General features: G+C 35.7%; 1 protein-coding gene across 1 annotated transcript in view; it reads left to right on the top strand.

The window, feature by feature from the left end:
• CEP128 (centrosomal protein 128) overlaps window positions 1-17,015 on the top strand; it is a 129,470-nt gene that overhangs the window by 101,772 nt on the left and 10,683 nt on the right. The window contains exons 21-23 of the mRNA XM_042791201.1: window positions 6,203-6,280; window positions 9,593-9,706; window positions 13,346-13,454. Of these exons, the coding sequence (XP_042647135.1) occupies window positions 6,203-6,280; window positions 9,593-9,706; window positions 13,346-13,454 (301 nt within the window). The remainder of the gene's footprint in view (window positions 1-6,202; window positions 6,281-9,592; window positions 9,707-13,345; window positions 13,455-17,015) is intronic.

Here is a 17,015-nt window from a genome sequence, read left to right as displayed (position 1 = left end):
TATCATTAATACTGCTTCAGTCAGTAGAATTGGTGTTTCTTCCTCTTATCAGAACCATCAGTGCACTGTATCAGTACCTTCTGTTCCCTGTTAAACAATGAGCAGACAGATGCAGTTGCTCTCTTCAGGATTATTTGTATGAATTATGGCATACAGCTTTCTGATTTCTGGGAAAAAAAGTTAACAGTACTTAATTGCCCTCTATGTCAGGTGCTTCTAACATCCTTTTTTGCATTTTATCTATGTGGCTAAATCCATCTCTTTTAATAGAAGAGAGTGTAGTCATTAATGATACAAGTATGGCATTTGATCCACACTGAGGAGGTTGCTGTGTCTTTCATTAAATTACCAGACCAATTCTGTGGGCCAGCTAAAAGCTCTTTCATCACCTTTCCCTCCCATTCTTCAACCTATTCTTTTGTTGCCGCCTTCTTTATTGAATTTCCCTTAACAAACTTGGCTTTTTTATTTTACTGGTTTTATTTGCACATCACTACCATTCTTTTCATTGATTTTATGAAAAAGGCATATATTTCTGTCCCTGAAAATGTTAGCGTGTGAGTTATTCTATTCAAATGACTTCACAAACTGCTCAGAAGACTGTGAGAATTTTAGAATATAAAAAGAACCATTCTGGTTAAGACCAAAGGTCAATCTAGCTCAGCTATAGACATTGCAACAATGGCCAAAATAAAATGCTTAGGAAAAAGTGTATGAACAGAACTGATGTATATTTTGTTTCCCACTCATTCATTCCGATTCCAGCTATACAAAGCTCAGAGACTTCCAGACTTAGATGTAGTTTCTATGAATTTGGAACCCTTCCATTGACTTTTTCATTCATGAACTTGCCCAATTTTCTGCTTAAACCCACATAGAATTTTCTATCTTTATGTGACTTCTGATTTTATGCAAATTGGTCATTTCTTCCCTCGGGCATCTGTCTTGTTGGCTGAAGAGTCCTGTTTTTTCCAGTCATTGTATTCAGTCATTTCTCACATGGAAACTGTGTTCTATGGCTTTTATCATTCTTGCTCTTCTCTGACCTTTCCCTGTTTCTGTTCTGAAAGAGGTCCATATCTGCACTCAGTAGTCAAGATGCGAGCATGCTGTGGATTCATACTTGGGAATAATTATGTTCTCTGGCTTTCTTTTTTCCTTTCCTGATTATATTCAGTGTTAATTTTGCTTTTCTGGTTGATATTGAGCACTGAGTTAGTAAGTTCTTGGAAATATATATCATTACACCATGGTCTACTTCCTGAGTAGTAATGGTTAGCTTAGAGCCCATCATTTTGTGTGTGAAGTTAGGTTTAAATTTCAGAAATCCAAGTAGCATATATCATCCTTTATCCACATGATTCTCAATTAAACCAAAAAACCAAGGATAGAGTATGCATATAACTGGACACTGGGGAGAACAGATGATGAGCATCTTCCTTAACTCCATTTACAGACTGTGCTGACACGAGGTCTTGGCACTGGAATTTAGAGAAAGAATTGAAAAATGGAATTGACTTGCAGTTAGTGTCTGAGTTCCTTTCATGCTGAGAACAGATCTCAGATCTTCTTTATTAAAACAGGCAAAAGAAAAGCAAAAATCTTTGTAGTTGGGAAAAAAAGCTGTAAATTGAATATAGTTTACAGCATGCTAAGGAGCCACTATGATAAATGTGTCCTGTGTCACAGCCAACTTAATTTCAACTCTGTGTGACATCTCAAATGTCTGTTTTTCTGCAGTTCATAAGTAAAATACCTTAGCAAAATGTGTTGGGTAATATATACCACAAGGTTAAAATATTTATGGTTTAATTTGGTGCTGGACCAAGACAAGAGATTGAGGGGTGTTACAATTTTGGGGTTATTTGCTGTGAGGAAGGATTTTGTTTCTGAAGGGGTATGGAGGTTGTTGGTGTTCAAAGTAAAAAACTTTGTGGACCTGTCCATCAGATCTGTGTGGTACTAGGGTGACTGCTGAACATTAAGATTCAGTATTTAGTTTTGCATATAGTCAAATTTTGATTGCTTAGGGTTTGTTGTCTCATATTTCCCAGCCTTTGAAACATACTTGCAGACCAGTACCAGGGGCTACTTTGGGAAGAAGCAGCAAACACTGCATCTCATCACAAATTAATGGCATGGAAAATCAATGCTTTGATGAACGTAAGGGCGTTGTAAATGAAGCGTGACATATGAATGAATACTGCTTTACTGTGGTAAAAGTGAGATGGTTGTTTCTTATAAGAGGGAAACATTAGAGATTGATAGATACCTCTAGGCAATTTTACTTTCGAGTGAAGATGTATAGTAGCATTTGGGGGGGGGGAGGGAAAAAAGGTATTTTATAGCTGAAAAAACATTAAAACATTTCTACACTATGATCTGAGAAAAAAGCTTTAAATGCAATATGTAGGCCGCTTGCCTGATTGCATCCTGAAAATATGAAGAAGAATGCATTTTATGCATTCATTATTAATATATTAATATACTACTTCAGGTTCTATAATTCTTTTCTAGTAAAGAACCAGATATGTTACAGGAAAAGTAATCTTTTTCATCTTATAAAATCTTCTTAGGTGTATTTTGCAAGTAAAGAAACCTGATTGCAAATTAAATTACACTTTAAAATACAAAACTTCTTATGAAGATAATACAATCAATTTTAGTTTTAGTCCAAACAGGGCTAGCTTAGTGTGAAATCTACTTAACTTCCTTTCTCATGCAGCAGGTGAGAAGGAAGTACTGTGTTCTTGTTAGAAGAAGTAACCTTTATCGATTCTCACTTTGCGTTTTGCGAAACTGATCTGCCCTACTTTATTCACTGGATATCAGCACAAGCATGCACCTTTTTGCCCTCCCAGGCTTTTTCCATCATTTACTGTGGTCAGTTGTCAACATGACCATTAAGGACTTTTTCATACTGTGTGTCCTCAGTGCTGCCCATTTCAGGAAGAGATTTACTTATCTTTCGGGCATAACTTCATATATTCAATCTTGTATAATTCCTGTACATTTTTAAAAATCTAACAAAATGAATGTGTTACTACAAAAAAAAAAAGCAAAAATACTAATTTTGGTTTGGGTTCATACCTAAATTATCTCCACCTTATTTTCCCTGTCTCATTTCTATTTTTTTGTTCCTGATAAATGACTAAAGAATCTTTGTTCTACTGTATTTGACTTTTGACAGTACTTCCTGTACTTTTTAATCTAAAATATCCTTCCTTGCTCGTCAATCCTTTTACCCCATTTTGTAGGCTGCTTAGTTTTCCTATTGTTCGTGAAGCAACAATTCATCCAACCCTCTCATAAAATTATTTCCCCTTACCTATGATGATGGAGTTGTTAGTGTTCTAGCATGTTTGACAGCAATGTTCTTTTCTGCACTGTGTGAAGGGTAGAAATTATCCTTGGAGAAAGGGCCAGATTGGGCATTTCAGAATATTTTTCTCCTACTGCACCTTGCATTCCTACTGCATAATTTGATAGTGGGATGAGAGTGCCCTTTTTTAGCTAAGCATACAATCTAAGGGTAAAACTTTATTCCTAGAAGTTAGCATATATTGTCCGAACCTCATTAGTCTCAGAAGGAAAAAGAACCCAGATATCTGGAAAACTGATTTAACCAGGTGGTTGTTTTATAGAAATAGGTCCTAATATCACCAGCATAGTAACTACAAGTAAAAATTTTTCCTATTTACAGAAAATTAGAGAAATAATTTTACACACATAATGTTTTTGCATATATATAATTACAGAAAAAGATAAATCAGTCTCATGTCCACTACCTAATTTAGTTAACTGGAACTGAATATTAGTTGTAAGTTCAGTCCTGTGAGATACAAATTAATCCCATTGTTTATGAAACTTGACCTTCATTTGTTATGGAAAACACATTTGTAACAGTCTTAAAAACTGAATGTTTGTAACGTTAGGAAAGAAGCAGGCAAGAAGACGGACATCACTGCATCTGTATTGATGGTGTGTCTGCACTTAGGCTACTCTGTTCAGTTCTGGTTCTCCACTTCTCACTCCTGCTCTCCATCTTAAAAAATACAGAACTAGAGAGGCTACACAAGACATAAGAATGATCAAGGGCATGAAACTTCTTCCATGTGAGGAACAAATAAATGCACTAGGAGTCTTCATCCTGAAAAAGATCTGAATGGGAAAGATTGCTAGAGGTCTGTAAAATGAGAAGTTGCAGAGATAAGATGGAGATTGATTGTACAGTCTTTCTTATAGTATAAGAATGAGAGAGATTGTACTTAAGTTAGTGAGTGGTTTGTTCAAAGCAAAACGTGATGGCTTTTCATACATTATTGTAATCTTTTCATCTATCATGTTATTGCAAGTTGCAATACTGTGTATAAATTATAGGAGCAATGGCTTGTTTAGTTCATTGTGCAGGTAACTGTCTATATAATTAATAGCAGCATGTAGGAAAAAAGATCTGTGATCACTAGACAGTCATGGGATCACTATAAATAGTGATTTAAATAATACTGATATTAATGTATGATGATATATAAGTAATATTTGTATATTGCTTTCTGTACTATATATTGCATATAGTGCTATTTAATATATTACTAAATTATTAATGTACCTATTACATTGATATACAATATATAATATCCATTCTATTTGTAATGTGATGAAGATTATTAATAAAATATTAATATAACAATATTGGTAGTTAGCTAAGTTGCCTTCTTATGAGTATTCATTCCATTGCTATTTCTCCCATTTCAATTTTTTAATAAATTATGTGATTGATTTTTAACTAAAGAAATATACTTATGAGCTATGCTCTTAAAGAATCACATTTTTTTTCTAAATAATTAGCTTACGTGGATATATGCTTTTTTTTATAACAATTAAGCCTGTTGATGGTTCCTTCAGTATTAATCATTGGTAAAATACTTCTGTTGTTTGCTAATGCTACTGATGTTTCATGGCTTGTTATACCCAGCATAGTATACCATCACATTATTGACTCATTGGTTTGCTTTTGAACATTGTCAGGGAGCTTTACGTGATACAAAATACAGCTTTTTGGAGTAGACTGCACTTGTGCTGAGAGGTTCCCACTGATTTTTTGTATCCTGGTGTGATTGAAGGTTTTAGTCTCTTCAGGTCTTAAGTCTGGGATCTAGATGGGATGTTTTTCATGTTGGTCAATTTGACACTTCCCAAGACTAGCAATAGAGCTTTTGTAGTTAAGGGCAAGTTAACTCAGTTTGTGCAGACTTTACAGCATAACAGTATTTGACTTCAGGATTGATTAATTTTATTTGTTGCATAGATTTTTGTTTTAAAGTGCCAGAGCAGTACTATGGTTAATGAAACCCATTACTGGTAGATTACATAGCCAGGTTAGCAGAACCTTGTCCAAAGAAGTGTGATTTGTAGCATTGTGGAGGAAATACCAACTGTTGTTCAGAAAGTACAAACTGTATTGTTTTTACTTGCTCTTCAGCAAATAATAGAAAGGCATCTTTTGAGAAGCTCCAGAGGCATCTGGCTTATGGGTCATGACTACTTTTTATGCATAACCGACCAACTTCACCTGTGCACAAACCACATGATACACATTTTCTACAGTTCTTTGCATCTTGCTATAGACTAGATTTTTTGTGTCACAGGTGTGGATGTGAACTCTTGTTGTTGAGTCCAACCGTAACTCTCCCAAGAATGGTAATTAATTTTTCAGCAGTACATACTACATATCTAAACCAAAAATATGAAATTTGATTGCTCTATGTTTAGCTAAGTATTAATGGCACATATTTTTATTTGGAAAAAAAAAAAAAGATATTTTTCTATTATGTGTTTTACTACAAAGATATAAACATTGAGAGTTAGTTTTATATCATTAAATGTATTTTACTCCCTGAAGTGCAATAAAAGAAATTTTCATTCTGAAGGCTACATAAACTCCAAAAATTGTAGATAAGTACTGTTCTGCTCAATAAACTGGTAATTATTCATGGAGATTCAAATTATCAAAACTGTGCCAAGTGTTTTATTTTGTCCTTCTTTTTCCTTAACAGCCTCTTTACTGTTGACCTGTTTAATTTACAAACACATACATACCTATAAGCTATTTATTTTCCATAGATGTAATAGGTTTTTAATGTTTGAGATGGCTGAAAAATTGATTAATTTTTTATGTTTTATCTTGTGTTCTGTTCTTTAGAGTACTCGAATAGCTTTAGACCATCTGGAGTCTGTTCCTGAGAAACTGGGCCTTTTAGAAGATTTCAAAGATATTGGAGTGAGAAAGATTTCATTTGACTCTTTCAGTAGTTCTAAAATATTTTGGTTAATTAATGTCCTCTCCATATGTATAGATAAATAGGTGAATAAGAATTAAAATTACATATGTACATATTAGGTAGACAAAAACATACAGAAGTTTGTTTTCATGTTTATACAGATTTTTTTTTTTAGGTTATAAATTTAGTCTTAAATAGTATCACTGCTGAGGTGCGACATAACATAAGCAAACATTGGTAACAGGGTATAATAAGTTCTAATTACTGGTTCAGAAATTTTGTATTGAATTGTGAATTCTGGTACTGCTTGTTAAAAAATGGAAATTTTGTAATGAAATAAATTATGTCAGTTATTTCAATGTTTAAAGTAATGAGTGAAAATGTGAGCTTTAGAGCTTTTTGTAGTTGTTTTGACATAATGCCAGTAATTGTCACTTATTTTCCTAGTATCACTATCAAATCAAGGTGTGTTTGTTTGGACAGAGGGATATACTGACGGTAGTGGTGGAGTACTGTCAAGAGTGATAAAACTCAAATTACCAAAATCTTCAGTGTATAAGTGGCTAAACCACTGTATTATTATTATTACTTTCCATACATGAAGTTGATGGTTTACTAAAAAAGAATTAGGAACGTCATTGCACAATATAAATTTTAAATCAGCATTAAATGACAGATCAACATATGCATAGTGATTTGTATTTTATTTGTTATATAGAATTTCTCATCCCGAGGTAGTCATAAATATTTCAAAACATACTTGTTTGGAACATCGTTTATTCTTAAGTGTTCTTGCATGAGATCATGTGTTAATAATTTGTTGTGGCCTGACCCTCACCCCAACTCCACAGCCTGGCCCAGCCCAGCCTGGCTCCCCAAGCCTGGGATGAGGCTGCTGGCTGGGAAGGAGAGTGGCTGCTGGTGGTGGCAACGGCAGGCCGAGGGGGCCACAGCAGAGGACAACTGAGCACCATGCAGGCATTTACTCATCCCCTCCCCTCTCAGGAATGGGAAGGAGAAAAATTAAGCAAAACGTATCAGGAATCCAGATAAGGTCAGGGAGAAGTGGCTCACGCATTATGGTTAGGAGCAAAAGACAGACTCGTTAGGGGAAGGAAAGAAAGAACATCACTAATTCCTACGGTAACAAAGACAACACTTAGAAGTCAAGGTGGGACAGTGAGAAGAGCCTCCACATCCAAAACCACTTTCCCCCCACATCTCTTCTTCCCAGGCTCAACTCTGCTTCCAATCTCTCTACCTCCTCCCCCAGCAGCACAAGGGGAAGAGCATGGGGGTTACAGTCAGCTCACTGCTCCTTCCTTCTCGGGAGGTGAGGTGAACACTGCACATTCCTCCCCTGTTCCACGTGGCTCCCCTCTCACTGGAGACAGTCCTCCATGAACATTCTCTGCAGTGAGTCCTTCCCACAGGCTGCAGCTCTTCCCATGCTGATCTGGTGTGCGTCACCCCCATGTGTTGAAGTCCTCCCTCCCAGTGCTGAACCTCAACTGTGGGGGCTTCTTCTCCTCTCAGAGTCCTGGCTCCCTTTAAATACAGACGCCTGTCCTGGTGTGGGCTCCTCCACAGGCTTCAGGTTGGTCTCTGCTCCACTGTGGACCTCCATGGGTGGCAGGGTGGGCGGCCCTGCCATCTCACCATGGGATACAGGCATCTGCTCCAGCACACCTCCCCCCTTCCTCCTCCTTCCTTCCACTGACCTGGGTGTTCATCCTTCTTGTAACTCCTCCTCACAAGTCCCAACCCCCTCTCAGGTCCCCCTTAAGTATATTATTGCAAAGGTGCAGTTACTATTGGCTTGGCCTTCGCCAGAGGTGGGTCTGACTTGGAGCCAGGGGATATTTTGAGAAGCTTCTCACAGGGTCTACTGCTATAGCCCCCTCCCCTGCTACCAAAACCCCCGCCATGGAAACCTAGGACATAAATGTATGTTCTTTTTTTACTTCCCCTAACGAGACTGTCTTTTGCTTTTGACCATAAAGGGGGATTTTTTTCCCCATCCCAGTCCTATCTCAAACCCCAAGCCTGGCTCTCTGTCCTTTCTCATTGCCAGAAGAGAAGGGGGAGAGAGTGGCTGCGTGGTGGTTGGCTGCCGACCAGGCTCAAACCATGACAATTATACACTGTTTTATTGCTGTCAACATCAACAGAGTTAGGAACACAAATGAAGATTGAAATGTTTGGGTTTTTTAAAGTGAAACGTTGTTGAGATGTATAGTTTTAATTTCACATTCAAGGTATCCCCAGACAAGCTTTTTGCTCTGACAGAGGTTGGCATTTGCCTTCTTTTTATGAAGGTTCTGCACTGCTAAAGAGAAAATTCTGCTCTCAGCTAGGCAAAAGAGAAGCCTGAATGCAGGGTTTCTACAATCTCCTTCACACTTGCACTCACTTGCTTGATGTCACTATGAAATGACTTTGCCATTTTCCGGTCTGGTGTAGTCATCACTTAGCCAACGTTCATGAGATTGGAACCCGAATTCTTTGGTTTAATTTGAGCTCTGTCCTTCTCCACGATGTTTAGTTTTCTTAAGGACTGTTTTCTTAAGATGAGTCCCTACCAACAACTATGTATTGTTTGGTAAATAATTTATTATTCAAGAGAGCTAAGCTTTATACCTTATCTGTGAGAATATCAGTTTAGAGCTTCATTAATTCTTCTATTTGAAAATAATGCATTGGGTTTTTATGTACCATAGCATATTTTACTCTCAAGTGGTATGCATGAATGGAGTATTTCAAAGCCATTCATTGCTTTCCACTGCTATCAAGTTCTTCACTCTGTTTTCATAGGAAGAGAGAAGGAAAGAGAACATAAATCTTTGATAATGCCTCATAACTTTTCTGGTAGTTTTATTCATTCAAGTGAATCATTAGCTAGTTCAGTGAGAAGCATTTTCTTATTTAGAAATATTGTTTAGTCCATATCCTTAGAACACTTTTTTTTTCTTCAAGTGCTTGTTTCTACAGTATTGTAATTAATTTTTCACCATTACAGAATTTCTGTTAAAAGGTATGATATTACTGAATTTTGGAAAGAGTTACAAGAAATCATTCACCAGTTAAGGATGAGGCCAATCACATTTTAACCTATTTTCATTTTAACATTACTTTTCTATACAGAACATTATGCTTTTGCATGGCCCCTGTATTTCAACAACTGAAAGTAATTAATTCGTTCTTGCTGTATTGAAAATCCTTGGTGATACCTGTGTTTACAATAGCCAGCCAACATTTATTAACTGCTTTTCACATTACAAAATCATTTAGATCTTTCAATGCATATCTAGGAGTCCCATTGCCGAAGGGAGATGATTGAGGAAAGGTATACGAGGTATAAAGAAATAGTCAGTTCTCTACAGCAACAACTGGAAGATTCAAAACAAGGTGTCCAACAATTCAAGGTATGTGTGTATAGTCCACTTTTGTGTCCTGATTACTTTCAATCAGCAACATAAGCTTATTTGATGTATGTTAACTGCTAGTACAAATGCAGACTTAAATCACACATGAATGTTTCTGTTTTATGTAGCTGCCATGGCTGATGTAAAATTTGATGTGAGAAGTATTGTCTTCATTGTAAAGTGCCATGTAAACTTTTCAAAAGTCTTTAAAATTTCCCAGAAAATTGTCTAACTGTGTCTTATTACTCTGAAGTGTTTACCTGCTTTGTAAAATTGCTGTCTACAGCAATTTTTTGCTTGGTTTGTTCAACTTTCCCTTGTCCTTTCATGTAAAAATAGCTATAGAAACGTGTTTCCTCCATTAAAAGGATGATTAATTTGTAGATCATGTATAGTGATTTTTCAGTAGCTGAGCTTTGCGTTCTTTACAAAAGATGCTGTATGATGTCTAATTCAGATATATATATATAAAATCCAGGTAGAGGAGAAGTGATTTCCTAAAGTTCACTCAGTGGACTGATAGCAGGGCTAAGCATAATTTCCTAACTCCCTGCAATACGAATCCAGTGCTCTTATTTAGAAACATTGCCTGTAATGAGTTCACCTTTCTAATTGTTAACACACTTTATTTCTCTTCATATTGCTTGTTCATTGTCACATCACTTCTCACTGCGTGTCATTGTGATAGCAGCTTACTTTGCCAGAACTACAATTTCGTATGGACGTGGTTGAAATAAGTGCTAAGAACTGAAAAATCATGCTAGTATTTTTGCTACTTGCCACAATCAAATTAAGATTCTTTGGCAATGAATCTTACCAGTGTCTCTGAGCAGTTGAGCACAAAATCTAGATTCACACACTGTGTATCAAAAAACTTCAAGCTGTTTTTGTTCCCTACCTCCTCCATAACGGTATTCCTTCTGTAAAATGAGGACATACTTACCAGTAGGTCTTTTAAATAGTAGAAAAATTAAAATAAATACAGAGTATTTTTTAGTAAGTTGCTGTTGTAAGAAGAAGGTATTAAGTCACTTGGAAAAGCTATCTTGTTCTTCTGTAGGAAAGAATTGAAAGGGAGAAATAGGACAGATTCACTTTCAGTCTGTTGCTAATGATAATCTTCAGTTTCTTGAATTTCTATTGTCTTCACACAAGAGTTAATAATTCAATAGCCATTGAAATTTGGAAAACACTGAAAAGCTAAGTGGAATGCAATCAGCTGACAGTAGAATATGATATTGCACTAAACTGGCTGAACTTACTGAGCTAGCATGATTTAAACTCTATATTCAGAATACAGTATAAAGATGATTCCAAAACAGTATTTCCTCTTTCTTTAGACAACAGAGAACGTTTAATGGCTTCCATTTAGTCAGGCCTAATTGTTTTTTTTCATGACATACAGTACTCTACTGTCACAGCTGTTACAAATAGAACAGAATGTTCAAAAACAAGTAACAGACGGGTGCTAATCTGATTTCAGTGATCAGGCTAGCTTAGTCTACAAAACCCCTTTTTAATGCTTGCCTTTCGTACTCTCCATTGGAACTAACTCAAATGTTTGTTGTTTAATTTTTATTATTTTACTGTTAGTCAGTTGGGAGTCTCTAAAATTGATTGATGGAAGAGTGTAGGCTTGAGGACATCAAAGTCCATTCTTTCTGATAGTTTTGATTCATGCTCTGTACACAGCGTAGTGCTTCTGCTATACAAAGCAGACAGATATTTGGTAAGTGATAAGAAAATGCATGTTTTAAAAAAGGGAGTTCCTGCAAAATTTTTACATAGACCATTTTAGATAAAATTATTTGTGGAATTAATCTTTCTCCTCTGTTATGCTTTTCTTTCTAGCCTTTCTTAAAATACACTTTTTTCAGCTTGCTTGCCAACATTAATCTCAGACAGGCATTATCTAATCCTGTGTCCTAGTCTCTTATTTTTAGAGAGCAAAACTGAAACCAAAGTTGAATATTCCCTTAGAAGGAGTCAATTTTCTTCCTTTCTTATGATTTCATTTGTCCCCACTCAATCTTTCTACTCCTCTTTAGTGTTGTTAGATGGCTGTAAAATACCTGTTGCTTAGAAGCCCAGGAAAATCATAGTTACTATTTGTATGTGTTAAAATGTAAAATTTCCAGTAATAAAGGAGACCAGAGGCTGACAGAATACCATCAATTACAACAATAGTGATTTTTCAAATAAGAAAGGGCTGAGTGATAGTAGATAAAGAAGAAATTGGGGGAAAATAAGGTAACTATAGCATATAAAAATAAAATAAATAATAGAGAAATACCAACCAGAGCAAATTCAAAAGAGAAAGTTAGAGGAAAACTAAAGATACATATTATGATGGATAGATGCAAATATTTTAGGACAGTTTCCCTGCCATGAATAACTGACCATTTAGTCAAACACAGCATACAGATATTATTGTAAATGAAGCACATGAGAAAATTTAAGATTTCTGTAAAGAGAAAACCATTTTGTATTGCAGATGCTGGTAGAAGCACCTTGCTTGTTTAAAAGCTCTGTTCTAAAATAGCATTTGTGGAAACAATGAAAAGACAAAAACTTTTTTATTCTTTAACAGTTGTTATTGTGCTACGTACACTTTCGATACTAATAGTCTCATCAGCATGTAAGGGGATAGATAAGTATAACTCCCGTTACTCTTAATAGGAGTAAATCCCTCTTCAGTGATGGGACAAAAGCTCATTGTATGTTGAATTTGATTTTGTTTTCTGTTTAGTTTCCAAATCTTAGTATCAGCATGAATGATAAATTGCAAAATGTTTTAACAAAATTCCCTGTGGCTGGTTATGATAAGAATTCAGCAGCAAAATTTAGTGTTTTATGAACTGATGCATTATGTCTTCTCATTTCAAGAAACAGTAATTTGGAAACCAAACCGAGCTTTTAATCTTATTTTAGAAGATATTGCAACTGGGGATTACTTGCTGCAGTCCTAATAAAGATTTACGGAGATTTTTGTTTAAATGGCTTTTTAAAAATTATCTTTTTTTAGCTTATAGACCAAATGACTTTACTCACCAAAAAACTATGCTGTATGGATCTAGCCATAAATAGTAACGTTGTACTTCATACTTTATTTAATGGTTTAACAAAAAGTGGAAAAACAACTTCAGGTATTTTGGTATGAGAAATCAATGAAGTTTGAGTTTCCTCACTGGCAGGGAAAACGGATTTAATTCTTATTACTACTTACTTGTGGAAGTTCAGTGAATTAATGTGGACCATTCACTGATGAAGAATTCATCTTTCACTGATATCTGCCCTGCCGCAGTGCTTTGTCCTGAATTGTGGATGTGATGTAAACAAGAGAGAGAGCATTTTCACAGCATTTTGTAGTGACAGAAACTTTCAAAGCTCCCAGTGCTTTTCTGAAGGCAATGCATTTTTTTGCAGAGATTTTGTAGTGATGAAATGGGCATGATATTCATAAGCAAATTAATTTGAACCTAACTGCAACACAGAGAATTCTGTGAACTCAAATCAGTATTTTCTAGCATGTGTGAAATCACAGTGTGTACCTGTATGTGTGCTACTGTATGTTTTTTGTTAAAGTTTACAGCTGCTTGATATTAACAGATACATGTTACTTTTATTTGTCTGCCATAGGATGTGAAAGTGGATCCTGAAATTTCTGATATAGAAGTGGCTGCTCCCTCTTCTAGATGGCGAACTCAAAACAGCTTTTTGTCCAGCTCACTCCTCTCAGATTCAGGTTGTAAGTATTGTTTCACAGAAAAAATCTACAAGTAATATATTTTCCTCCTTTAAAGCTGTTTTACTTGAGAGAGTAAGCCACTACTTTTCAACAAATAAAAAATGCTGGAAGAATCTTAAGAGTCTTCCTGTGTTTTAGCTTTAGATACTGGATGGATGCCTTTGTCTAGGAAGTACTTCATTATATCCCACTAATAGTTGTTTGGGTTTTTTGACTGGGACATAAAATGTATTCTGTTTGTCATCCAGACCTATGCCAAAAAAAAGGGCTGCACTTGGATTCTGAATCCCTGCATGAAGAATCTGAGCTGTGTAAGCTGTGTATCTTTTCAGGGACCAGAGACACATCCTCAGCCAAGGATTCTTTCTCATATCTATTGTTTGTACTAGTTAGTCTCATGCTTGCGTAGCAGTTTAACGGTGAAAGTTGAATTCACTAATTCTACTTCTACTTCAGTAGTTGTTTTTAACTATTCTTTCTATCCTCTAGTGCATTTACAACTGGTGGTCATGCAGGGTCACAGGATCTCTGATACAGATAGGAACTGCTCAGTAAAGGATAGGACAAATTAGAACTTTATCTGGTACAAGCACACCTTTGCATGAGTGTCAAAACTAACTTAAAGTTTTTTAAGGGTTTTGTTTGAGCATACGTGGATATCAGAATGCTTTTCTTCAGAAGGATATCACCTTCCATTTCTCTTCAATATAGCCAGTTTCTGTACAGGGAACCTATTCAGTAAGTTTCACTCTATGTAATAGAAAGTCCTGTTTCAGGCTTCATTGCACTTTCAAACCTTTGCATCTTAGAATGAGTGCTGCAGTACATTACTGCTCACCAGTAAGTCCTGAGTTGATCTGATGAGGTTAAAGATAATTGATTTCTATTTCTCTCAGAATCTGTGGATTGTGATTAATATTTTTTTTTGCAGAGCATAATGAATAACAGTAGTGGGAATAAAGCATAAGAGCAAATGACTCCATCTCATCTGTACTTCAGGAACAGTTTCCCCTGACTCAGAGTTGTTTTTCCATTTTCCCTAACCTCATCCCTGTTAAAGTCTTGCAAGTCAGAGTACAGATCAGCCTGGTTGGGGTATAGAAAAGAAATAACCCATACCTTGCAGGCATGTTGGACTAGATGACCTCCAGCAGGCCCTTCCAACCACAACAACTCTGTGATTCCACTGCAAAAACTTGCTGAAATTTAAAGATGCAGCATAAATGTTCCTAAAGTATTACAGTATATTTATATTGCTTAGCCTGAATGAAACTTGCTAGGTCTTTGTTACTTTAGTACTTTCAAATCAGTTTTAGGCAGTTGTCAGAGAAATAGGATCCATGTAATCTGAATACCAATCTGATGAACCAGTTCAGGGTATTTATTCTCTGATTCAGCTGTTTTTTACCAGCACTAAGCTTTCTAGAGGTAAAAAAATAAGTGATGAATGAAAGGCAGGAGTGATTCAATGTTGATAATTATGAAATATTTGCAACGTCTTCAGCATTTGAGGAAGGCTCCTTTTGAAATCATGTTCAGGCATGGTTAAGGGCCTTCTTTTGTTTTTCTTGTTTAAAACTTTTAGGAAGGTATTTTCCACATCATAAATTAAGCCGATCTTCATATTTTCCAAATTCCAGAATGGTGCTGAGAGTGTTTTTAGTTTTGTTCTTTTGCCCAGATGGTAAAGAGCTATTTTTAAAACTTTTTTTTTTTTTTTTTTTAAAAAAAAGGCAAAAAAGTAAGAAAACAGTTTCACTTTTTCCTATTTGTTTTTATGGAAAAGGAATTGGATACAAAATGCTTTTTAGTTTTAGTTTCTTACTTGTATTCTATAAAAATCCATTATTTAAATTTTCTGAGGCTAAAATAGAGAAGAAGGCATAGAATAATTTTTCTATCCCTGATTTGATTTGACTCTGGTAGAATGAAGGTGGTGTTCTTAATTTCTCACTTTGCTGATTGTTTTCTCTTAAGAGTTAGTGTTATTATATGCTCTTTATGCTTAGTGATCAAGTCAGGTGCCTGTTGAAGATGCCTAATGTCATTTTAGATGTCCTAGAGTATGCTTCTAGCTGTCATTCCAAGAAGACGTAGGTTTCCCATAGGTCCCATCACATCTTTCGCAGCCCTTTGTGGATGTCTGGGGTAGCTTATGGCACTAAGGTGCGTGAATTACTCCATAGACTTTGATTAGTGCCTTTGTTTTACCTTTATACTCAACCTAATCGCCACCAGTCAAATGTATATTTTGAAGTTGTTGCTATACTTCTTGAGGACAGTGAAAATTCGGCACTGGTATTAATATTAAGGAGCTTTTCTTGTAATAGCCAGTGAGTGGCAAATAATAAAATCAGCTACTTCAGTCATGTTAGTCACATAAATGCCATGAACTTTTAATTTCAGTAGTGATATTAATTAGTTATAATCTGAGACTTTGACAGCAAAGTATGATTTGAGGTCTTTTGCTCCCAAATCTCCTGTAGCTTTTAATAAATCTACATATAAATGTCATCACCTATTTTCTGTGATTAATTTATCTCCTTCATTCTTCTGTTTCTGAAGTAGTGCCTTTTTTTTCCATTTACCTTTTGAGCAATTTGCAAGCCTTTGTGATTTAATGTTTCCCCACTCCATCTCTCTTAAATTCATGAAACCTTACGGATTATAGAGTCAATAAGTAGTACTAGAAGCTCTCTTCCCAATATGGAGGTCCTATGACTTCTAGAGAGCACCAGGGTGGGGAGGAGACACGTTTGAATGGTATAATTTAATTTATCTGCAAGAGTGATCCCAGGATTTAAGTTTAAAATTTGTTGAAGAAAGAGGGACAGAAAGTATGAACAAATAAATAAGGGAACAACAATCTGATTCCATGTATATATATTTAGTAAAAAGTTGCCAATGCAGCAGGAAGTTAGAAGGAAAAGTAATTAACATTAGCATTCTGTTTTATGTCTGTTTCTGGTATAATTTCTACAATTATAACAACTTTTCCATAGCAAACTATTTTAAAGATGCTGTGGGAATGAGCTTTTATTTCTATACCCGTTTTCTTAAAAAGGAAGAAGTTTAACTGAGAAAATAATTTATACAAAGAGGCATACATTAAACATGATTTGTAGTCCATATTATCATCAGACCAGAATGGTTGGTCTAAAAAATCACTACTAGTTGTTATCTAAAGAATAATCCTCAGAAATTGTTTTTCATGTCACTGTATTTTTCTTAAATTTTGTATTACAAAGGTCCCTAGAGTTGCACATGCTTTGCATTAGCTTTGTGAATTGGGTCCTGCCTTTCTCTTTGTACAGTTCATCACTTCAAGGTTTTAACCTGGATGGTTTCCCAGAAGCCATATGGCTTTCAGGCTTTCTATTGTTGTTGGGAATTTATGTTCCAGGGCTTCATAAGTTGTGACTTTATGGAGAAGAAAATAGCCACCAGTTCTTGCAAGTTCTGTAGCCAGGATACACAGTCTTCTCTGGCCCTTTGGCTCTGGTGATACGCAACACTCTTGTGTCAACATGGTATATAGTATGAGTGGTATGACGCCTGAAT

Source organism: Tyto alba, unplaced genomic scaffold (genome assembly GCF_018691265.1).
Source record: "Tyto alba isolate M040663 unplaced genomic scaffold, T.alba_DEE_v4.0 Super-Scaffold_18, whole genome shotgun sequence".
NCBI classification, from domain to species: domain Eukaryota; kingdom Metazoa; phylum Chordata; class Aves; order Strigiformes; family Tytonidae; genus Tyto; species Tyto alba.
The sequence above is the reverse complement of the archived record's forward strand: the minus strand, read 5'-3'. Positions and strand labels throughout refer to the sequence as shown.